Source organism: Notolabrus celidotus, chromosome 7, assembly GCF_009762535.1.
Source record: "Notolabrus celidotus isolate fNotCel1 chromosome 7, fNotCel1.pri, whole genome shotgun sequence".
NCBI lineage: Eukaryota > Metazoa > Chordata > Actinopteri > Labriformes > Labridae > Notolabrus > Notolabrus celidotus.
In genome coordinates this window covers 26,618,194-26,643,365 of record NC_048278.1, presented here as the reverse complement: position 1 = coordinate 26,643,365, position 25,172 = coordinate 26,618,194, and the positions used below count along the sequence as shown (strand labels likewise).

Below are 25,172 nucleotides of genomic sequence, written 5' to 3'. Positions count from 1 at the left end.
ATAGTTTGTGTTTACACTGTTTTGCTTTTGTGTGGTCTTGTGTAACCTGTACCTATGAATCATGTATATTACGTTACTTACATTTTTGAATATACAAACCAGGAAATGTTGCTTTTAAATTGGCGGAGAGGAGGAAAAAAGGAATTTAACATTTACATATTACATACATCATGATTTCTTTCATTCACAGGGAAACTGTTTCTCCTTTCCTCAAATAGTCAACGTTTTGCTGCCAGGACAAGAAACAAGGATCATCCATGTACATCTGATACCAACCATATTACACTCTGCTACCTTGTCCAGTCAGTGCAAAGTTGTATTTGTTCGGACGGGACGTTAACAAAGGAGAAGGTCCACACTATTACTTTGCAGAATTTGGCCTCCTCCCTGCCCCCCCCTCACTGGTTTCTTGATCTTCTGAGATGTACTCACGTCTCTCTGGGCTTGTTCCTCAGTGCAGCAGAAATCCAGTAAGAGGTCACAGGGATCCACTCGTGGCTACAAGAACTGATGCGACACTGAGTGAAATCTCATCTGAAGAAGAGAGCTAAGGAGACTATGTCTGATGCATTTTATGTCTTTTTTTATGCATCAGACATGTTATAGTTTAATATATTAAAAATAATGGATAAATCTTGCACCACTGTAACAAATTTAATTTTACTTTCCAAGGCATAAATCCATTGCTTACTCCCCCTTGCCTTCTTATGTTCAAATCCAATCTGGGGTTCAGACTTGATAAAGCTTTCCAGAGCCATATAACACATTATCTATAATAAGCAGGTTGATCTTGATGTATAAAAATTGATTGAAGAGCAATTTTAAAAGCAGAATAAAATCAGGTTATGAGCAAAACCTATTTTTTCTGCAGATACATGCCACTGCCGGCCAATGACCTTTGACAATGGCTTTTTGGTCAAAAGTGCATCGCAGCTGTTAGGGTGTTGCTCACACCCAGAAAGCTTCATCAACAGCTTAAACAAGATCTGAATACAGAGGAAGGTGCAAACATGACAAACGGTGTGAGTGGTGCTGATATCAGTAGTTTATTGTATGTTAAGTCCAACACATTCAAAATAGAAAGGAAAAGGAACAAAAGAAGAAGAAAAAAGATTCTCCACCTGCAACACTTTAGTACTAGCAACAAGTAAAGGGTAAACACAGTAAAATTAAGATGGCAGCCAACTGTTTACCACACCTGCTAAAGCCAAGAAGGTACTTCTATTTTCATTCAAAAAAAATTAAAAAAAGGACTGGAATGATTCACAATGAGGATCCACTCTACTGCATTTTCAACCGCAGGAAAATAAATTTACTGCTTTTTTTAAATTTTATTTTGAGGATCCTTTCAAAGTTTTGGAGAAGGGGGAGGACCACTGAAAACTTATGTGAAAAAATAATTATCCAACCATTAAATCTATGTGTTCAGACAACTTTTTCACCACCACTTCCACGTAAAAGCACAGATTGGTCTGAAAGCATGATGGCTCTTCTTCACCACTCTCTTCATTGACCACTGCTGTAAAAAGTAGGATTGCAGTCAAGTGCCTATGTTAAAGAATTACCTGACAAATAAACATTCAGGGTAGAAGCACCCAATAAGAGCTGTCTGTTAAAAACACTCAAAGACCAAAGAGCTGTCGCTTTTTTTCCTGTATTATTCAGTCAAAGACTGACGGTAGCAAATTAAGAGTCCCTCTATTGAAAACTAACGTCACTTCAGAAAATATTCAACCTGGGAGAACAGCCCAGCATCACGTTGAAAAACTACATAAAATATGCATCAAATCTGGTTTGAACTGCAAGAGAGCTAAAAGTTATTTCATGCTGATCAAGGTAAGCCCTATCATGTTTTTATTTTTTATTATAGCTAAATGAGAAATTTGGAAAGAGGCTGTGTTCAAACTGACAGATTGTCCCAGAAATGCAGGGAATAGTGCAACACCACCAGACAAGGAAGACCTCATTCAGTATAGTTGTCCAGAAAAATGCTACATCGATTTTCACTTCCCATTTCAGTGCAAGATAACAAAAATAAAATTAAAAGGAAACAACTCATGTTTAGGTTTCCCTTCCAGATGAAACCAGAAGGGTCTTCCCTCCCTACCGAGTGGTACCAAAGAAAACACACTTAAGGGGCAAGAAGGAGACAACTATGGCATTCAGATTAAACTCGCCTTGAATGGACAAAAAAAAACGCATAAAATAAGCACAATGAATAATCAGCATATGAAAATACAAAAGCATCAACAGCTAGAAAAGTGTGAGCACAATTATTTGCTAGTCTTGAGGCTGAACTGTGACCAGCCCACCCACCACAGATCATTACAAAATTGTTGCTGAGGAAAAAGTCCGACAACTTTTGAGTCCAGGGATTTGACCCGAGTGCTGCCATGAGTTTAAAAAAAAAACTAGTCAGACTGAAAGTAAGGATAAACAGTTTCTGACTCACACTGAGACATTTACTCTCCTTCACTGTTTTGTTGAGCTATGACATGTAAACCAAACACCAAGCATTTCACTGTCAACATCTTTAATGTACCTTTTGTTTTTTTTAGGGGAGAGGTTCTTCAGATGCAGCTCTTAACCATTTAACATCAAACAGAACTCGAGGCACCTATTTTCTCTACAAAACCCAGAACAGACAATACAAAAACAAATGTACAAAATTCACAACAGAACATCTTAGGTAGTAAAACAATGTGGAAAAAAAATATGCACCTGGAAAACTAAATCTTGTGAATACTGCAATTTTCTGTTTTTGTATGTCTGCTCCCAGAAGTCAATAGTTCAGAATGAGCAGCTCCGCATTAGGAGGCGGCAAAGCCCCAAACCACTTTAGTAAGACTGGAAAAGGTGAAATAGAAGGCACCATCATGCTCTATAAAGTCGAGAGGGAGAAATGAAATATGCACAGAACAAAAAACATACAGTAAACTGTGGTTTTTGCTGTACATTTATTCTGTTATTCCGCGCTTCAGATAGGGAGGGAGGGAAGAAGGGATGGAGATGTCGTCCGTCCCAGTTTCACGGTCTAGCTGGCAGGGAAAAACGTGAAGAAAAAACAAACTTGGAATAAAAAGAAAAGACAGAGTGAGCAGCCATCTTTACCACCACTCTTCTATTGTTCAACTTTGTTTCTTGTATATCCTTTGTCCTCCACATTTGGTGAAAGTCCAAGATTTGAGCTCTCTGATTTATAAATGAGGAAAAATATAATGTAGATTTGCTTTTCATCTTGTCCATCCAGCAGTAATTGAAGCGAAGTTTTGGGTCAAAAGTGTGAAAAGTACATTGGTCACAGCAGACAGGCTGTAAGCGAGGCCTGCCCCGATAAGTCGTGTCGCTTCGAGACAAAACAGGTCTCTCCAGCTGCTTTCCGAGCATGGATGTCAATGTAATACGACAAAAGTACCCATTAGTGCATATTGATGAGTGCATTATGCAATTTTGAAGCAGTGGTCTCTCAAAAGGAAAAAAGTAAAAGGCAAGCTTTTCCCCTGGAACTGCACAAATTTTGCATCTCACTCCTTTCCAACAGCAACGGGCAGAAAACTACCATATAAAATGTGCAATAGAGGGATTTCATGAAGCAGCGCCCCAGTTAAGTCAAGGCATATAATCTCTTTTCCAAATGATGGGCTGTATTGTCGTACTTAAAGTCTTATCAGTCCCTCCTAATGTGGCAGATTACTCCTGGTTGGTTCGCCTTTTTTCACAAATTTACAAATTAAAGTTTGTGAATTCTTGAGAAACCTGAAAAAGGATGCTCAGCTCACAACTGATAAGCGAAATTTTGTTTGCTTATTTCGGTTTTGTCTATTTCACAAACAAACGATTGACAGGCTGTGTCACATTCCAAAGCAAAGAGGGAACAAAAATAAAATATAAAACAAAAAACAAATATATACGTTTATACATGAAGATTTCTTTTCGTTAACGAGAACGGTTGAAGATGAAGAACACGGTACTACTTCCACGCTGCAGGTGGTGCTCTTCTCAGCGGCGCTGGGTGGTGAAGCGGCCCTCTCCCTGGCCACCAGAGCCTCTCCCAGAGCCCATGCCAGGTTTGGGGGCCATGCCACCTCGAGGAGGCGGTCCCCTCCCGTCACGTTCACGCATCATTCCGCTGCCCACGACACCTCTGGAACCTCCTGGGCCTCGGTCATTGCGCCGCATGTCCCTGCGATCGTCGCCTCCACCGCGCGTCTCTCGCTCACGCACTGCCCTCGTCTTCTTCTCCTCTACATTCAGACGCACCCCCCCTCGGAACATGATGGGCTGAAGGGAGAAATGCAAGGTCAATACAGGAAAAAGAAAGACATAACATTTCCCTGTCAGTCTATTTCACAACCCACCTCATTCACTGGTTTGCACACAAGTTTGATAATCTGTCTCAGGCCCTTTGTAACCTTTGCTGTGTCACATATTAGTCTAATAGTTTCAGTGTCCCTGCCAGTGAAAACAACTCAGACCGAGTCGAGACCAACTTGAAGAAACAACATCAACTGACTTATTCAGCTGGAAGAGGCCAGTCTTGTAGTCTTGTATTGGAGTGGTGGGGCAAGTGGAAGTTGTTAGCCAAAAAAAGGTAGGGAAGCCACCTTTACTATAACACCCTCCAATACAGCTCCTTGAACTGCCCTAGACGCATGTCTGTTTTTGGTCAAAAGTCCAGTCTTGGCATTTTTATGCAAGTCTACTGTCACCAAATAAAAGGGGGACTTTCTCATAGGATGGGCAATGACCTTACAGTTGTCATGTAGTGATGTCTGGAGAGATGATGTTGCCATTTTGTGGCTTAAAAAACCCCATTTGAAACTAATACATTAAAGAGCAAAATTCCCACCACTAAGAGGTGGAAACAAAAGGGACGTTTTCACACATAAGTTAATCCTTGATTAACATTTGCCGCAACACAATCCAGTCATTATGAATAAAACTTGATGCTCACAGTTTGAAACTGCATTTCTTAGATACAAAACACAGCTTCAAATGTCTTTTCTCTAACTTTGTGTTACAGTTGGTCTAAACACAGCTGCTATATTCTGTTTACAACCTTGATTTGTTTCATATAAGTCAATAAGTGATAAAACTTCTCCATGATATTTTAATTCAATGGACAATTAACTACAGGGTCTTTTTTACCCCACTGTGTCAGATTGAAGCTAAATATTCTTGTGAAAATATGTGTCACCAAACCACCACAAAAGAATGAAAGTGGGTAATGAAATGTTTATACATGCCCCGTCTACCTTGGCCCCAAGGATTCTTTGCACAGGATCAGAGTCGTCAAAGACCACAAATCCAAAGTTCGGCAGCTTTCCACCAACACCCTTGGTGTTGATCCTCAGCTCCACGACATTTCCATACGCTGCAAGCAAATAAAACAAAAATAAATATTTTTTCTAATATGGAGTTATTAGATAAGTGTGGATTTTTTTGATGACACGCACTCATGAAGAAATCTTTAAGCTCGCTCTCATCGATGTCATGTGGAAGGTTGCCGACAAAGAGCTGGTGGCTGTCTGGGTATCGGACAATCCGCCTACTGTCCATGTCACCAGGTTCGTTATCTTCCCGTCCACCTGCACAGGAGAACAACAACATCAATTAGCTTAGGTGCATCACCCACATCAAAATCCTATAAATCAAACATAAAACACATTTAAATAATCATTTAGATTTGGCTTAAACTTTGATGATTACCTTTGTTTACAAAACTCAGGTGTGGTTTTCCAGTTTGTGACTCTGAAGAAGAAACACCATCTAAAAAGTGACAAGAGACATGCAGAAAGTAAGATAAAGTTAGGTGAAAAGGTAAAAAAAATGGTGTGATAAAGCTTTAATAAGGTGATTATGAGTTGGTTTTACCAGGTCTTGGACCCCGTGAAGTGAAAGCTGGTCTGTCCCGCGTGCGCTGGTCTCGCGGCCGCAGAGGTGCTGTCTGTGTCTCCGGCTTGGCCTCCACTCTGGGCTGTGTGGGGGAGGAATGTTGCACAAAAAAAGACCTAATGAAGCACATGTCCTTTTCAACTCTGCTTTTATATGATGACTCAAAAGAATCGCTCAAGGTCATACTGCATAAGCTTTATGGGTTTTCAATCCATGTCACTCCGAACTTTGCTGAAATGCTTTTTGTTTTTGTGTAATGAAAAAAATGTAAGGGGCTGTGCTTCAACTCATATTAATCTTTTGGATGTCCCTTTTATTTCGCTAATGTTGAATTGTTTGTTAGTGAATCTGACAGCCACTCTTGTGCTTACAGCTAAATTGCATTTTCAGCAATTTCATTATGAATCAGGTTTTAATTCAAGTGACTGAAACAAGAAGTCCAAAAGAAGTTTAGCTCAAAACTGTGGTATGAGAGGGAATTTAATACGATTTTCTCAAATGTTATGTGATGTTCTGAAGACAGTCCAGTGGAAGTTTGTTACCTGTGAGCTTGGAGCTTTAACAACATGGGGTGAGATTCCAGAAGAAGTGACTGTGCCGGTAGGGGGCAAGTTTTTACTGGTCACCGAGGCCCAGGAGAAAGTCTGCAAGGGATGCATCAATGACAACTCAACACTACATTCCAGGTAGGTGTAAATTTAGGCAGAGTATGTTACTTCTCTGAATAAATATGTCTTTTAAAAGAACAATCAAGAAGTAAATCTCATTGGAGCACGTCAGCCTTACCTTGGCAGGTTCCTGGGTGTTTGGTGGGGACTCTGCAGGGACCGGTGAAGGTGCCTTCTCCTCCATGTCTTCCAGAACCTTCTCCTCTGCCTCAGGTTTTATCTCCTCTGCTTTGGGCTCGGGCTCTGGCTCAGGCTCTGGTTCTGGAGCTGGCTCCTCCATGGGCTCTTCTACTCCATTACTACAGATCACAAATCAACATGCAGTCACTACAAAAGAAAAACGTTTTAAGGTCACACAGAAGAGGGCAACACACCCTTAAATAGATTATAGCCTGGTTTATACTTCTGTGTCAAAACTAGCCGAGGTCAGTGTAGCTCTGTACCTGTGCAGAAGTGTATGCACGTAGCCCGACGTGCACCTCTTCACAAATGTAACAACGTGTAGAAAAATTACAGAGAACAAGCCCCAATTGGTCTGTTCGATGACAGACATTTTCAGTATTGCTGCTGCCCCCCCCCCCCCATCATTTGCCTACACAAATTCAGCATTCCATCTCCTCCTATGTCTCCTCTCTTTTCTTGTTTGCAATATGATCAACTACTGCTCAACATTTATCAGCCCTAACTCCAACATACTACACTTGGATTCAGCCGCCATGGTTTCCGGTATAAAAACATGCAGACGAAACTGAACCAGAAACTGGCGATATGACCAGCATACAAATCGCACTGCTAACTTGCGCTTAGTTGGAGTATAGCAGTGCGACGGGGACACTCCAACGCACAAGTATGTAGTGCCTATGACTGTGTTGGTCAGTACAGTGCAGAGCCAATGCAGAGGTATATACCCAGCTTAAGGTTATGAGAAAAAAAAAACGTACGTGACAGGGTGAGGTTCATAATAGGTGGTGCTGTTGGGGCTTTCCTGAAGTGGCTCAGGGGATGGCTGCCTCTCTTCTGCCTCCTCTTCTACTTCCTCCTCAGATTCTGAGTGGAAGAAAACAAAAACATGTTCATCACCAGATTCGGAAGTTAGATAAATGAGAAAGTCATGAATAAATCAAAAAGTGTACGATATTAGTTAACATGTTACCCTCATCAAGCTCAGCTTCAGAGTCTCCAAAAACCTCATCCTCGTAGCGAAAGATGTCATTGTGGACGTAGAACTTGTTTGCCACTGAACCCTACAGAAACAAGTTGTTAAATAGATAAATAAGTAAATAATTAAACGCTACCAAATTACGCTGAAGACCCATAACATGTCTTTGGCCCACTAATGCATTCAAAATTTTCTCATCAAAACAGCAGCGACTCTTCTGCAGTTATTACTTAGTGAATAAAATACCCCAACTACCAATTTAGAGTTAAGCCATCAATCTCAGTAAGAAACTGTATAGCTGTGTTTGTCCCTCCACTTTAAATGCCAGTTGATACTTGAGAAATGCTGCTACTCACCTCTGGCGCGAGCACAAAAGTTTGCATGAACTTCCTCATGGGCTGGCCATTGTTGGACAGTTCTCCAAGGACTTGCACCACCACTCCATCACTCAGAGTGGCATGCGCATCCACATGCCTGATCTTTGTGTGGCATTCACTGAACTGCAGGGACATGACCTTCTTGTGGATTTCCTAGGAGATACAGAAATGAGGCGACAACCAAATAATGAAAAAATAGAATAAGGGGGAACACAGTCTTAGTCAGCTAGCTTGTTTTTTACTTTCACATTGATTATTATGTTTGACATAAAAGGCCTTTTGATTCATGTCCTCATCTTTTGATCATTTGACCATAACCAATAAACAGAAATAATAATATGACAACATTAGGGTTTTTACAAAAAGCAATATTTCCTTAAATGTGAAAATGTTGTCAATGTGGTGATTATGTTAGTGTTATTTAACATTATTTTTTTCCCTCAAAGATGTGAATAATATTTATGTTGCTCATAAATCACACCCGCCTCACAACATTTTCAACATCAGTCCTCAACTTTGTTTTTTTTGCACCTACCGCTTGCCCATACACTGCCTCCGCCAGCTTCCCACTTGGGTCAAGTCCACCGTGGACATAGGAAGAATTCCTCCCATAAAACCTTACGGCACAATGATATGAGAGTTAGAGAATTATTAACATCAACGGAACTAGAGTCTAACACGTGGCATGCTGTTATTACCTGTGCAGAAAATCCGGCGCCTTGTTTAAGAGTGTGTAATACTGCCTCACAAACTCCCGCCCTACAAGCAGGGGACTTGGCTTCTCCATCACCATTTCTTTGGTAAACAATATTAAGTGCTGAAACAGAATGTCAAAAAAAGATTAAAATGTAACAATATTGATGTTGACAAAAATACACAAACACAATATTTGTACATTAAGTTTAAACTATGCCATCGCCATCCCTTACAATAAACCAACTTTGATGAAGATATTTTGTTTTTCTATGTTCTCATTTCTTCTAGACAGTTTTAGAGAAAAGATTATTAACCTCTGGAGGTAATATTGGACAGCGGTTTGTGCTGGTGTTAGTTTTATAATGAGAAGTATTTCTTAAATTGCATCATCAATACTTAATTTATCAGTCATTTAAAAATAATTAGAGATGTGACGTTTGCGAACAAGTCGGTCTTTTGAACGGCTCTTTTAAGTGAACGATGAGAACCAATTTGCAGTTGGGAGCCGTTTTTATATGCAGATTGCCCACGCTGCCTTCACATGTCACTTGCGTGCCCCATGAGTCTTTTGTTCACACTAGTTGTCTACATTTCGTTATTGTTTACATTGTTTTGATGTGGATTTGAGTCAAGGAGCTGAGCTCCTGTTTGTAGAATAGTTCAGGTGTAGAAACCAGGTGGGGAAGTACAATTTGCATTCACATTTTTATAATGTCCTAATTTTAATTCTAGTTGTATTCATATTTTTTATATACATTTATTCTTCTTTATTACTTTTATATTTTTTTCTGTACTGTTAAAATGTTCTTGTGTGGAAAATGTTACAGTAAAGTAATTTTGCACGGAAGTTATCTGTAGCCTGTGTAGTTTCTATAGTGCCACAAAGTTTTTTAAGGTGAGGGAAAATTCCAAATAGTGATCTCACTGACGAAGTATGGTGGTATGGCACCATCTCATGGAATGTTTACAATGCCAAATGAAATTATAATCAATATTTCTGAATAATTCCCACCAATAGAGTATATATATTGGTGGGATGTTTAAGTTTGAATTATTCTGATCCAAATCTTATCTTAGAACTGCTACCAGTGATTGTTTCCTTGATAAAAGTGAGTTACCCCTGGTTGACTTCTAAAAAAAAAAAATATATATATATATATATATATATATATAACAATGAGCCAAAGAGCCAGTCTTTTGAGCGGCTCTTTGAAAGATCCGGATCCCTTCAAAGAGCCATAAATCCCATCTCTAATAACAAAGCAGTTCACTTTTCATATTGAGTATCAAGTAAGACTGAATAACTAAACTTCCAAAAAGGCTTTGATTTATTTCAGAGCTTTTGTATAAGAACTAGACGAGTTTACATAACCTGTATGTAATAAATAAACAACTGAGTGCAGGAGATCCTGACATTGAATGAAGACTCAGTAGGGCTGCTGCTGTTTGACTTGGTTCAGATCAGGTCATTAGAGGAAGCCCTTGTACATTAAAACGCTCATAGCGCCCCGGGCAAACATCGTGTCAAAGCAGGAAGCACAGGAAGTGGAATCGTGAGTGAAGACACTTTCTTTGTGTAATGACAAGGCCAAATGATTCACCTGACAAACATCAACCCCAATGGCAGAGGCAAAACAGCTGACTGTTTAGCTGGCCCAGCTAACATTCAACTGCGCCATCACGTCCATCCAATGAGACAAAGGAGGAAACCAAGTGTGCAGAAAATAAGAGCGTTCAAGTCAGGCAGCTAACTTTAAAACAATTCAACCAATTCCTAAAAAGTAAACACCATAAATACACATTACACTTAAATCTCGTTGTATATAAATAGCACGCTGTATAGATAGGCCTCTACATTTCTGTGCTAACAACATTCTGACCATGCTCTCCATTTGTCGCATTTTCATTTTAACGTGATAACTTCATTCTTTTTTTTTAGTACATATTCTAAACATTGTTGGTGCATCCAATGCTTTATTGACAGCTTTGACAGTGTTAGCAGCATTGTAAACAACTAAAGGGGACACTAATTCTGCAGCAACCGGCCTCGTCGCTGTCATCTTAAAAGAGGCTAATGCTAACAGGAAAGCAACGCACAGCTAATGTGAAGCTAAAGCTAACTTGTGGCGTCGTCGTTTTTTCCTTTAGCCTGTCGTCGTCTCAATAATGAGCGGAAGAACATATTTCATGGTATTCAAACAAACACAACGCATGCAGAAAGCTGTCAATATGATAGTTTGCTGAACTTTACACAGACAAGTCTTATTCAGGTGTTTGCAAGCGGGTAAACCAGCAAGCTGATGAGATCCATTTTACTGGAGCAATAAAGTGTGTCAATGTTTTACCAATCAGACAGAAAAATGGACTCCATGAGGTTGAACCATTATGTGAAATACATTACTTTATATATCAAGTCTACAAACGATGTCAGTTAAATTAAACGTCCAACTTTCTGTTAAACCGTTTCAATGGAACAAGTGTAGTGCTAAGCTAGGTTAGCTCAAAGAAAACAAAGGAGGAACATTTGATTTAATTAGTCTAAACGAATTATTGTTTGACCGCGTAGTGAAAGTGGCTGATATACACTACAATAACACGCCTGGTTGGCAATTACGACAGATTACTGTGTCTACTTAGAAACCATCCATGGGTTCGAGCAGACAATGCAGTTCGCTATCGTGTCTCAAAGCTAGCTTGATGTAGCTTGGAGGATGTCTAACTTACCTTATGAATGACCTATCTATGTAGACAGAAGTATCTTTAATAAATAACCTCGAAGAACTGACTGTAAACTGTTCTGAAATACAAAGTATCTCAGGGTTAATCTTGTAATATTTCCCACGCTCAGCTACCAAACAGTTTATGATCTCTGCTGTACCAGAGATTGCAGATTTAAAGAGATAGGTTCTATTTATTGTTTTACCCCTGCGATCTGGGGCAGGGAACCCCCATCACACAGATTCAGCCAATGGACTGTTTACACTAGGCAACATAAATTATGACGACAAACAAATAACCCCGCCCTCACACAATTTTCTATGTCCCCAAACCACTTTCACACTTCACTGTCTTAGTATTTCATAATAAAAAAAAAGGTGTTGTTTAAAACTGGACTCGTCTGTCAATCGAAGGAATATATAAGATAAGATAAGATAAGAAGAAGTTTCAATAAGTAAAATAAAAAAAGAATAAATAAATAAAAAATAAAATAAAATAAGTAAAAACAAAAATAGAAAAATAAAGCTAGAATACAATTTAGATATATACAATGTTACAATGGAATTTAGATTAAATAGCAGTAATTACAGGCAGTATTAAAAAATGTTTCAGTAGTGACAGGTTGACATGGTGTGCAATAAATAAAGATAAATATGGGTATGTAATATGACCATGAGTTGTAGTTACAATAATAATGTAATATAACATAATATAATACGGCAAAGATAATTATAATACAGTATATTATGCATTATAATGCCAGCAGCAGTCAAGAGAGTCAGTTCGGGATGAGATGATGGAGTGTGACAGACAGAGCAGGGATGGTATGGATCTGTTCATGGGGGTCAGTGGTCAGCGTGGTGCAGTCTGTGGCCTCCGTTACTCTTCAACAGTCTGATGGAGGTGGGCACAAAGGAGCGCCTGAAGCGTTCAGTCTTGCACCGTGGTGGAATGATGCGCTGACTGAACAAGCTCCCCATCAGCCACAGCTCATCATGGAGAGGGTGAGAGGGGTTATCCAGGATGGCTCGCAGTTTGTCATATAGTTTGTTTTTTTGAATTTGAACATGGATCACTCCATGTCAAATCAGATTTATTTTACATTTCAGATTTAGTAGCACAGCTGGAAAATGTTACAGTAAAGTTGTTTTGCATGGAAGTTATCTGTAGCCTGTGTAGTTTTTATAGTGCCACAAAGTTTTTTAGGTGAGGGAAAATTCTTAATAGTGATCTCACTGTTGAAGCATGGGGATATGGCACCATCTCATGGAATGTTTACAATGCCAAATGAAATTATAATCAATATTTCAGAATAATTCCCACCAATAGAGTATATATATTGGTGGGATATGTAAGTTTGAATTATTCTGATCCAAATCTTATCTTAGAACTGCTACCAGTGATTGTTTCCTTGATAAAAGCAAGTTACCCCTGGTTGACTTCTAAAAAAATAAATAAACATAACATTGAGCCAAAAGCCAGTCTTTTGAATGGCTCTTTGAAACAGCCATAGTGTATGTACTGCAGTAAAACATGTAAAACATCTCTTACTAACACTGACACTCACAAAAAATCCAACATTATTACAAACATTGAAAGCTTATGTCCCAGATGGGACCAAATATGGACAGGGACAAACTGTGTTTATTGTTATTTCAAAAGTTCTGAAAAGTTGCTGTTAAGCAAGTAACTTTTTTATGCACTTTCATATGTGACCATAACAAAAGATGGTGTTCCTAATCTGCACTTTGTCTTTTTTGTATTCATATGCACCTTAACATGTGCTTGTATTTACCTTGTCAAAATGTGTTGAAGTTATGTGTTTGAAATGTAAAATTTAAAGAAGCAGTATTTCAGCAGGTTGAGTCCCTGTATTGATGGAACTTGATATAGTTGAAATACGCCAGCATATCCCTGAAGGCCAGATATAGAGCTGACTGATTTTCTCCTCTGAAGTCCTTTGATTGTGATAAATTATAATACATATCCAACTTCATCATCAAAAACTAACTACCTGATTAATTTACTTACAATAATTTTATCAAACATTATCATCTTAAAAAGCAGACAACAGTTAAGGATCACCTACACAGAGAGTTGAACAAAATTGTCACAACAAAAGTGGGATTTGAGATATAGTGCACCATTTAGTTTCATTCTTTAAATGGGTCCAAGTGTGAATGTTTAGCGCCACCCAGTGGTGTAACAAGATGCTAACACTTCTGATGGAAATTCGTGTCAGTAGACCCTTTAAACACACTGAAAGACATAAATGAAACAAAATACATAAAAGGTAGCAGGCCTAGTTTAACCTTTGGTAGGATGACTGCTCTTAAGATCCATAACTGACAAAAAGGTACCACAATGTAGAAATATAGTTTATGAGCAACATAACTAAAATACTGCACTGAAAATTAAAAAGGTACCAAAAGTCAAGGGACTCCTTTGATTAAAAATCTGTACACAACATCATGTTACAGGTCAAAATATAAAGGGGTAAAAGTATAAAGTAGCAAAAATGAATAGAACAGTATAGTTGAAAGTATATCTGTCATGCATGTGCAAGTACATCCTGCTTTGTACTTGCAAACCACCATAAATCATACTGTATATTAGAATCATGCTTTTTTATAAGAGGAATATCATTAGCATTGCAGTACACGATAGTTGTGTACTACTGGGAAGTGTTGGACAGCAACCAAATACATTTACTTGAGTACTGTACTTAAGTAAATTTTTTGAGTATCTGTACTTTACTTGAGTATTATTTTTTGGGGGAACTAATTACTTTTACTCCACTACATTCAGAAGACAATTATTGTACTTTTTACTCCACTACATTTCTATCAGTGCTCTAGTTACTCACTACTTTTGCTTTGAGGTCAGCTCATGAATTTCCATCTCTTTCTGAAATCTGATCCCACGGTTGAACATGGAGCAAACACGAAGCGATTCACTCAGATCAGGCAGTTCATGTAGAGGTGGTAATGATGGCTATAATTCTCCACCTGAGCCACGGTGTAAGAGGTTTTTGAAATGAAGAATGATACGTATCGTTTGAAATGTTCTCCCTGTTTCCCACTCTGCCCAAACATACAAAAATTCACTGTCCAACATGAGAAAGCGTGTTGAGCTATAACATTTGTTTCATTCCAGATGAACATTTCAAACTAAGTTGTCTGAGCTTGGAGTAACTTAGTTTCTGTTTTTATTCCATGGTATAGTTTTTAGAGATTTGAAATAATGGTTTCTAGATAAACATAATGTAACATAATGTACTCCTATGTATTCTTGACTACACTTATGTAAAATACAATGTTTTAAGATTTTTTAAGAACTACTTTGAATACTTAAGTATTTTTAAAAGCAGGTACTTTAGTACTTTAACTCAAGTAATAATCTGATAGAGCAACTTTCACTTGTACTGGAGTAATATTTGACATGGAGTATCTATACTTTGACTAAAGTAATGAAGCTGTGTACTTTGTCCACCACTGTTACTGGGGATAATTAACCTATGACTGAGCTAGAACTTTATACATGCTTTTTAAACTGTTTCCAAAAAGAATGAAAGTGAAGGCTTTTTTTCTTTTTTTGCAATTGAAGTGTAGGTTAAATAATGTAAGACAGCCCTGATGACTGTGAGCTCCCCTTTGCAAAGCAATTTGTTGTCATAGCTAGTGGCGTCACCAGAGGGGTGGCCAAGGGTGGCACTGTCACCCATTGAAATCCAATTGGCCACCCCAAATTCCTTAATTATGATTGGCTGTTTGCCTTGTCAGATGTGGGGTTTCTGTTAAAATCTATAATTTGGGATGAGTTAAAAGGCTGACAGTAGATTTCTTTATTAATGCCCTCAAATGTGACTTTGAAAAAACATCTTTTGTAAGTCCTTAAAGAATTAAGCTTAGAAGATGTATGCCACTTTGTCATGTTTTTTTTTTAAGTCAAAAGGAATACAACAACTGTTTAATACTTTAATGAAAGTGGGTTGTGAAGACAGAAAGGGTAAATGTTATTTATTTGTAAATGCACTGACCACCCCTGCCTAAGTGAGAGCCTCAGTTGGGCCACCCCGGTCAAAAAGTTCTGGACACGCCCCTGGCAGTACATAATAGTTGTGTACTACTGGGGATAATTAATCTATGACTGAGCTAGAACTTTATACATGCTTTTTAAACTGTTTCCAAAAAGTCTTGAGAGACTGAGATTTCACAACGAAGACAAGTGAAGGGTGTTCAATAAGATTTGGGACCCTTTGCTAAATTATCTTTGTGGCAAATAGTATTCTGAGTCTTAACTGCAACATCCTGCTGTGAGTATGCCTTTATTTTATCTCTTATTTGTTTGTTTTTTCCAATAAGACCTGCTTAAAATAAGGTTTAATTTGATCAAGGCTGCTGTTGCACTATACGTGCTCTTTTTTTTGTTGTTTTTATTTTCCTTTTAGGAGGGGAGTGGGAGGTATGCCTTTTTTTTTTCAAGTTCTGCTGTTTTTTGTCAAGTCTGTATTTTCTATGTTTATAAAAGCAATACCTATATTTAAAAAAAAATGTCTCCAAAAAGAATGAAAGTGAAAGCTATTTTTCTTCTTTTGCAATTGAAGTGTAGGTTAAATAATGTAAGACAGCCCTGATGACTCCTCTTCGCAAAACGATTTGTTGTCATAGCGACCAAATCCAAACATAGAGATTATGTAACACAAAAGACTTTATCCTTCTTTAAGATATAATTTTTTAAAAACCATTTATGGCTCTTATTAATCACTATAACGGATCAAAAAGGCTTTTCAAACAGTTTCAATGAAATGTCCTACTATCTGGACCTCGAATCTCATCTTTACAAATAGACAACAAAAAACCTATCTCCCTGCAGCTTTACAAACTTTAGATTCAGCCTGTATAAACGCTAGGAAACATTGAATACAAAGGACTCTTCTGGATTTTCAGTTTAGGAAAAATGCTTTCCACTGCAGTGTTTTCATCCTTCTTTACGACGCCATGACTTTTCCTAAATGTAATCTGAGTCCCGAACAAATGAGAAAGAGAGTTTTTTAGGGGAACAGTCGAAGAACAAGATGGCTGTCCTGGGGCAGGAGAAGTACCATTCCCGTTTCACATAAACACGAGCACTTTACTGCAGCCGTCAGTGAAATGTAAATTACCAAATAGGTACGACTTTGATTTCGTTTGAGTTAATAATCGCTTTACAAACATCCTATTCAAGACGACGGACTTCTTTCTTTGAGACGCAAATGAAGACGGCTGGATGTTTTCCTCAAGGAAACTTTCTTAAGGACTCGGTGAGTGGAAACTAATGGGACGATCAGGATACCATGCAGAGTTTGATGTAGCTATTTCATTAGTTATTTGACACATTTCCCCTTTTACTTTTATTCTAGGCGTTCATATGTAGCGGATATTTTCAAAGGAAAGCCGAAATGATTCTATAAACTTTTATAGAGGTCCGTGCGTCTTTGCACTTTTCAGATGCCCCGTACAAAGCAAATATAAAACCCAGCATATAGTGGACCATGAGTTCTTCCCGAGTAAGACCACAGCAGCTACCACAGAGCCAGACTGGCAGGTTGCCTCACAGACTTATTGACTCGGGAGAGGGGATAGAGATGGAGAACATCCAACCTCAAGACCTGGGTCTCGGAGGAGCTATAGGCACCCCGTCCCCTCCATCGAGACAAGCGTGGAGTCGCGATAATCCCGGTTTCGAACCCGAGGATGAGATCATGGAAGCGGACTGGCCTCCAGCGAGTCCAGGGAGAAGGTCAGTGTCCACGGCCTCCAGCAGCAGCTGCAGCAGTGGCCTGGGGAGCTACACAGGCGGAGGCAGCAGCAGCAGCACCCACATAACCCGGGGAGGGTTGTATCCGACCCCGACTGTGGATGCCCAACAGCAAGACAGACATGAGCACCCTGGCTGTTTGAAGCAGATACTCCAGAAGATCCGAGGTTTGTCACTCTTATACTTTTTTAACTTCACGATATGGTAGAGTTTGAAGTGAAATACTCTGTTTATTCATCACAGATAGATAAGTCACACTTTACTCCTATAAGAGCAAAATAAGGAGTTTGATGTTGACAAGACCAGGGCTTCCCAGAGTGTGGGTCGGGACCCCCTGGTGGGTCGCGAAAGACACATGGAGGGTCGTGAGATGTCTTACAGAATGTTTATTTTTTTAATTATCTAAAAAATAGTACATTTTACCCAATTTTAGTAAAAAATATCGACAAAAATAGACGCTAAAGTTGAAATGAAACCTTGGAAATAGAAATATAATGAGCTGTCTGCCTTTCTTTCTGCCAAATGACTCCTAAGTTTAGGGTTAGTGAACAGTTAATTGTCAAAAGCATCAGTAGCAGTAGGTTAATTCATACCGGCACAGGAAACACAGCCACATGCTCATATAGGTAGGCAGATTCTCTGCAGACCAGCTAGCCACATTAAATCACTTTGAGAGACAGTAGGGGTCGCAAGTCTTTGGCACCTATATTTTGGGGGTGGCGGGCTGAAAAGTTTGGGAACCCCTGGACTAGAAAATTCAAGCTCCCTCTGACAGCAAGCCCTCAATTACATTTATGTTAAATAAAATCACAGATTTTAAGTCCTAGTTTTTCCTAAATTCATTATCAGTTACATGTAAACAAGACCTTTAACTTTGTTCATATCAATGTCAATATTGCTATCATTTGACTCAAAATAACTGTAAAATTGTTCTTTGTCATCTTGCAATTTAACAAAAAAGCAGATAATTCAAACAATTATATATGTATATAAATAATAAATAAAGTATACATATAATGGTCCAGAAGAAAGACAGTTTAAGTGAAATTAAGTAATATCAGGAAAAGTATGACTTAAGAATTTTCTCTTCTTTTACAATCTCTTCATTAACCACGGGATCGTTTGAATTGGTCACATTTCAGTCTATTGTTTTATATTGTTACATGGAACAAAGTATATGTTTATCTTGAGTATTTCTGTACTAGCCTTGTTGTATGCTGTTCATGTCCTGATATCTGAATTGCTGTTTCTATCTGCAGTTCTGTGGGGCACAGAGCTGATGGAGGACAGCGACAGCAGCAGAGAGAGGTACCTCAGGAACGTACTGAGGGAGATGCTCACATATATTGCATTCCTCATCACTCTTTGTATCCGTAAGTAAACACAGAAAATGTCACAAAGTTTGCTGGCATGTCAGTTAGACATCGTCTACACCATGACAGCTTTGGAGATTTGTTGAGACACAAATATGTCAAAAGGCAGATTTCTGCCCTGATTTTTTTTTATCTGAAACAATGAGAATGTTTAAGTTGTCATGATTTCACTGTACTGCATTTTCATTTATTGACTAGAGGGGAGTGCTGATTACTGATCCAAATGTGCTAAAAGGCCATAGTAGTTCAATCTATCTATATTCTGCCATTAAGTATCAGGTTATTGGATTATTTTGTGTTTCAAACTAGAAATAAAGCAAACTGGCGGAGTAAACTGTGAGCTGGGGAAGGGTTCCATGATGTATTTAGATACACTTGGTGATATTTCAACAACAAATGTTTTTGCACTTAGATTCTGTGCTGCTCTGTCATGTGTTATTCTGACTTTCTACACAGTAATTCATTTTTAACTCTGACAATGTCACAAGCGGACACTTGAAGCTTTATAAAATGCAGAACCACATACGCAGGCCTTTGCCCGTTTGTCTGAGCTGAAAAGGTATTTTCAAACTCACAATTTGTGCTTAAGTATCTTGGCATAGTCAAATTCAATCTTTGTGAATCGTCAGTGAGTTTATATTTCAGTAGCTGCACAAATTTGAATGGCAGCACTCTGTTAATGTAAACAAATTGAGAAATCCCACATTTAAAATGCGTAGGGCTGAAAAACCAGTGGGAAAGGTTCTGTTCCCTCTTTTTACTGCAATGAAAACTGCCAAACTGTGGTTAGGGGCGGATCAGGAAATTATTTCCTGGCAGACTGCATTAAGGCACACTCTGCAGAGCTCGGGCAGAGCTTCACCATTAAAAGCTCTTTCCAGAGCTACTCCCTGATAAATACTGCCTGCTGCAGAGAACAGAAATCCAAATGAGAATGAACATTAAGACATGAAGTTGTTTTGTTATGGGGGAAGTTATGTTGTTTTCTTTTCTGCAGTGACATATGGGATGGTGAGTCCAAACATGTACTATTACACCAAAGTCATGTCCCAGCTTTTCCTGGACACACAGCTGTCTGCTGGGGACCATTCAACTTTTAGAAGCCTCTCTACCATGGAAGATTTCTGGAAGGTAAAAGACTAAAAATAATCTCTGCTTTGGTTGAAATCTTTTGTCAAACCACTTTAAACACCTTTATATTTTATCTGTAATTAATATTATCATGCATTTGGAAGGAGACACCTCTTCACACACAGGTTAAAAGCAATGAAAACCAAAACTAAATATGTCCTCCTGTTTTCATTTGAGACTATCTATAGAGACATTCATACAAAATATGTTTTACTGTATACTGTCATATTAAATATTGTGGTGACCTGTGTCATACTGCCTGTTGTACCCTTGTAGTTCACAGAAGGACCTTTCCTGAATGGCATGTACTGGGAGGTGTGGTACAACAACAAGAGCCTGCCAGAGAACCAGAGCCTCATCTACTATGAGAACCTCCTGCTCGGTGTTCCACGGCTCAGGCAGGTTAAAGTTCGTAATGAGTCCTGCTCTGTCCACGAAAACCTGAGAAACGAGGTTCAGGACTGCTACAACATGTACACCCCATCCAACGAAGACACCGCCTCGTTTGGCCCCAAGACAAGAACTGCGTAAGTTCACGTCACATTTCAAATCATTGCATCAGTTCATTTTTAAAGGAAACTAAAGCTGTAAAGCTTAACTTTAACAATACACCTTTCTTCCTGTGATCTCTTAGTTGGGTGTACACTACAGAGAGTGAGATGAATGGGAGCAGTTTTTGGGGTCAGGTGTCTAAATATGGAGGTGGAGGATACCACCAGGACCTGTCTCGTACCAGAGAGGAGTCAGCTGTCCAACTGCAGTATCTCAAAGACCACCTGTGGCTGGACAGAGGCACCAGAGCAGTCTTTCTAGACTTCTCTGTCTACAATAAGAACATCAACCTTTTCTGTATCGCCAGGTAAGAATTAATCATCAGTCAAAACATAAAAAATCATTTTTTAGGAGAAAAAAAGTTTAAGATGTGCAGTTTAGGTGCCAGTTTGGTCTAGTGGCCCACGGTAAATTTTCAATTTTTGCTCTATAGGGCTACCATCAGCCCGTTATTTCATCATTGATTGTTTGTGTGATCCAAAAATTGTGTAAAACCAAGAGAGTGCAAGTTATTACATTGAAGAAACAAGAACCAGCATGTTATATTTCTATTGGACAAACAGAAAGCAGCTAATTTTACTTTTGTTCAGCTGGTCAAATTGTCTGTTTCTTAATTTAGAATTGTGTCCAAACTCAACAGCTCCATTATTACTTACATTGTGTGAATACTAACAGTTTTTTGCATCTGTCAGGTTGCTGGTAGAGTTCCCTGCAACTGGCGGGGTGTTGACCTCCTGGGAGTTCCAAACAGTCCGCCTGATACGATACGTGTCCAGCTGGGACTACTTTGTGGGTGTGTGTGAGGTGGCGTTCTGCCTGTTCATCCTCTATTATGTGGTGGAGGAGGTGCTGGAGATCCGAATTCACCGCCTGCATTACTTTAAGAGCCTGTGGAACTGTCTGGATGTTCTCATTGTTGTGGTGCGTTTCAAATTGTCTGTTAAGATCTACTTTTTAGATTATTTGTCACTGACAGATTTTTTTTTATTTACTCTTATTTAGCTGAGTGTTGTTGCTATTATCATGAGCATAACCAGAACAGCAATGGTTGGACACCTTCTCAAAGGCTTGTTGGAGAACTACACTGCTCACCCCATCTTTGAGCCATTAGCCAGCCTGCAAGTTCAGTTCAACAACGTGGCTGCAGTTATTGTCTTTTTCTCCTGGGTCAAGGTATAAAATCTTTAACTACGCAACCATCACTGTGTACAAAGAATAACCTTAACACTGTGAAGGTGACAAATGTCAAAAATAATCTCTCTCTCTCAGCTTTTCAAGTTCATCAACTTCAATAAGACCATGAGTCAGCTCTCCAGCACCATGTCTCGCTGCGCAAAAGACCTTGTGGGTTTCGCCATCATGTTCTTCATCATCTTCTTGGCGTATGCTCAGCTAGCCTACTTGGTGTTTGGAACTCAAGTTGACGATTTCAGCACATTCCAAGATAGCATGTAAGAACAAACATAGTACACAATTGTAGAAATACCTCTAACATCTGGTGTCTCCTGTAGTTTAAAAATGATACATGTTTTGCTGTTTCAGTTTCACCCAGTTCCGCATTATTCTGGGAGACTTTGAGTTCTCAGAAATAGAGGAGGCCAATCCAGTGCTTGGACCAATCTACTTTACAACCTTTGTCTTCTTCATTTTCTTTATCCTCATGGTGAGAAGGCCAGTTACACATGTTTTATTGACATTTGTTGGGGGTTTTCCCCTCGCCAACATGGGAATAGCTTTAATCTCTTTTCTTATACACAGAACATGTTCCTGGCCATCATCAATGACACATACTCTGAGGTGAAGGCTGACATGTCCCAACAGAGGTCTGAGATGGAAATGACTGACTTAATTAAAAAGGTATTGCTCTTCGTAGACCCTCTCCAAGTCCACAAAACATTGCACAAGCATTGAACTCCCCGTCAGGTGGTGACCAGTTTAGTTCTGCTCCTCTCTTTTTCCAAATATGCAAGAGAGGCAGTTGAAGACCTGTGACTCTGGTACCAGGTACAGTAGGGCGTTCATTATGGCCAATCCATGACTGGCATGGGATTACATTAAGAATACACCACTTTGGTGATGATACCAGAGTTTGTCATCTCCAAAACACGTGACACAGAATGATATCAAGAAGGCAGTTTTGGCATTTCTTATCCATTTGTCCATCCTGAATCAAGGTCTAGCCACCCTTGATCTAAAGTTTTTGATTAAATTGTAAATCCATAGTTATCCGAGAGCCAGTTGCAATTGTGTTACTTCTGCTTGTCTAGTCCGGAAGTATTGGTAAAGAAGAAAATGAATGTATTATAAGTTTTAGGGATCTGTTGAATCATATCAATTATTAAATACTGTGTTTTTTTGCTTTATGCTTTTCTTTGTCATGGTTTAATGTTTTCTTCTGACCCTCTTCGCTTCTTCTCTCAGGGATGTAACAAAGCCCTGATGAAATTGAGACTGAAGAAGACAGCAGTAGATGACATCTCAGAGAGTTTGCGTCAGGCTGGAGGCAAACTGAACTTTGATGAACTCCGCCAGGATCTTAAAGGGTAACAAATTGAAATCAAATATGTTTGAAGATGCGGCTAAATTATTATTTAAATGCTGTCTTTTAATATGTAAGTGTTTTTCTTTTGTTGTCATTACTCAGAAAGGGCCACACAGATGCAGAGATACAAGCCATCTTTGCCAAGTACGATCAAGACGGCGATCAGGAGCTGACAGAGCACGAACACCAACAGATGAGAGACGACCTGGAGAAGGAGAGAGTGAGTGATGAAGCATGAGTGAGTAAGCGCACATTCAGCCATGACCCCTGCAGATGGTCAGTGTGTTTCTGCTCGTTTGCTAGGAGGACTTGGAGTTGGAGCGCAATTCACTGACTCGACCCAGCAGTGGGCGGAGCTTCCCTCGCACACAGGACGACTCAGAAGAAGATGACGATGAAGACAGCGGCCACAGCTCTCGCCGGCGTGGTAGCAGCTCAGGGGGTGTCTCCTATGAGGAGTTTCAAGTGTAAGAAGCTTTTTTATTGCATCATAGCTTACTAATATTTGAGACTGCCTCAAAACTTTAAGCCATTCACAAGTCTTATTCAGATAAAATGCCCTGTCAGAAACATACATACCCCTCCCTTGTATTAAGAAAAGTTGAGTTAAGCTGTTGGTGTTGTTGGACGTTTTTATACTGAAGCAATATAAATATAAATATATGCTTGTTTTGTTTTTTGTTTTTTTTAATATATACCAACGCAAAAATATTAACTTGGGGGTTAACTGAGGACATTTTTTTGTCTTTGTCTGTCAGGCTGGTGCGGCGTGTAGACCGGATGGAGCATTCTATTGGCAGCATCGTGTCAAAGATCGATGCCGTGATCGTGAAGCTAGAATCTATGGAGAGAGCTAAACTCAAGAGGAGAGATGTGCTGGGCCGTCTGATGGATGGAGTCATTGAGGTCAGATACAATATAGTCGTAATCTGTGCGTCTACAAGCTCCGAATGAAAATCAACCGATCATAGGACTGTTTGCATTGACAAACCTACAGATAATGATCACCACACTCTAGTGGCTCTTTGTCACCACACTGTGTATATGCTCTGTAACTTTTCATAGCTCAGATTCAAATTTGAAACTTTTTCTTTATATAAGGAAAAAAGCTGTGTGCTCACTGCAAACATTCTAGAAATAAGCCATGCTTCTATAATAATATTTGAGACATTGAAGTTCTCTGCTGAACGGTCTATGTATGTAGATTTACAATAACAACAGTGCATGCCTGCAGACAGCATGTGATACTGAGCTTCCTATTTACATGTATACTGAGGCTTTATACTGTTTTTGTGTGTCAGGATGAACGCCTGGGACGGGACACAGATGCCCACAGGGAGCAGATGGAGATGCTGGTGAGGGAGGAGCTGGAGCGTCTAGAGACTGATGATATGGTGTCCCAGGTCAGCCACCCACAGACAGCCACTCCTGTCAACCCCCGGCCCCGTCCATCCTCCTCTCTGTCCGCTGACGGCCTTGATATGAGCACAAATGGGAGCAGCCACGTGTAAGCACCTGGTCGGCTGAAGAGTATTCCACTATTGAAAAATTCCTCTGCAGCAATACAAGCAACTGAAGACAAGGGACCATTTTTTGCAGAACAATATAAGATGAAGCCATTTAAATTTCTTGAAGTATTACAAAAGAGGGTACTAAATCACACTTTGCCTCAAATACTTATATGCACTGAAAGGGACTGAGGGTACACAGATATGTAAGCATATTCACAAAACCGTCACTTTTGAAGAGTTTGTAAAAATAATGAAGGATTTACAGTTCAGTATTACACCACAGTGTTAGACTCAGTATTGTATATAAAACATTTTGAAAATATTCAGTCATACTCAGAATACACAGGGTATGGTTTTTGTATTACATGACAAATATGCTCACCTGCTTTTGATTTGATAGCTTCATATCTTAGCATTTACACAAATACCAAAAAGGGCTTTCATATGAATGATAATTATGCTGATTATTTTTTCATATTTTTAAAATAATAGGTAAGAGTGTGGCATATTCTGTCATATTTACTCATCCTGTGTACATTGATTAAGCTTAAAATGAATAGCTTATCATTTTATGATACATATTGTAACTTTAAACAAACTTCAATTTGGAGTGCATCTAGTGTTCATGGGAAACCCATGCATTTATTATTTTTCCCCTGTGCCTTAATTTTTTTATAAAATCTTTTTTTTTTTTTTTTTTTTAATATTTATGCCAATAAAGTTTTATTAAAATATGAATGTGTTTTATGTT

At 39.0% G+C, this 25,172-nt stretch overlaps 2 protein-coding genes across 7 annotated transcripts; one reads left to right on the top strand and one right to left on the bottom strand.

The window, feature by feature from the left end:
• Nucleotides 1-1,023: 1,023 nt before the first annotated feature.
• g3bp2 (GTPase activating protein (SH3 domain) binding protein 2) lies at nt 1,024-11,750 on the bottom strand. Of its 4 annotated transcripts, none has more exons than XM_034688722.1 (13): nt 11,520-11,750; nt 8,798-8,916; nt 8,635-8,716; nt 8,079-8,252; nt 7,717-7,807; nt 7,505-7,610; nt 6,682-6,862; nt 6,438-6,539; nt 5,875-5,977; nt 5,710-5,769; nt 5,457-5,588; nt 5,256-5,374; nt 1,024-4,281 (listed from the first exon to the last, which is right to left on the bottom strand). In XM_034688722.1, the coding sequence occupies exons 2-13, from the start codon at nt 8,890-8,892 to the stop codon at nt 4,000-4,002; spliced, it is 1,527 nt and encodes a 508-aa protein (XP_034544613.1). In that variant the 5' UTR covers nt 8,893-8,916; nt 11,520-11,750; the 3' UTR covers nt 1,024-3,999. The 4 variants fall into 4 exon arrangements, with proteins under 4 accessions (XP_034544613.1, XP_034544612.1, XP_034544614.1 ...); XM_034688721.1 differs by having other exon boundaries at nt 5,247-5,374; nt 11,520-11,709; XM_034688723.1 differs by lacking the exon at nt 5,710-5,769 and having other exon boundaries at nt 5,247-5,374; nt 11,520-11,711.
• Nucleotides 11,751-16,251: 4,501 nt separating this feature from the next.
• On the top strand, nt 16,252-25,157 carry pkd2 (polycystic kidney disease 2). 3 transcript variants are annotated; one of them, XM_034689052.1, is made up of 16 exons: nt 16,252-16,815; nt 16,915-17,479; nt 18,572-18,685; nt 19,683-19,816; nt 20,093-20,343; nt 20,451-20,675; nt 21,061-21,289; nt 21,371-21,541; nt 21,638-21,819; nt 21,911-22,031; nt 22,127-22,225; nt 22,790-22,911; nt 23,013-23,130; nt 23,217-23,377; nt 23,669-23,816; nt 24,212-25,124. In XM_034689052.1, exons 2-16 carry the CDS (start codon nt 17,047-17,049, stop codon nt 24,419-24,421), a joined length of 2,718 nt encoding a protein of 905 aa, XP_034544943.1. In that variant the 5' UTR covers nt 16,252-16,815; nt 16,915-17,046; the 3' UTR covers nt 24,422-25,124. The 3 variants fall into 3 exon arrangements, with proteins under 3 accessions (XP_034544943.1, XP_034544942.1, XP_034544941.1); XM_034689051.1 differs by having other exon boundaries at nt 16,254-16,815; nt 17,003-17,479; nt 23,214-23,377; nt 24,212-25,157; XM_034689050.1 differs by having other exon boundaries at nt 16,254-16,815; nt 23,214-23,377; nt 24,212-25,149.
• Nucleotides 25,158-25,172: the final 15 nt, after the last annotated feature.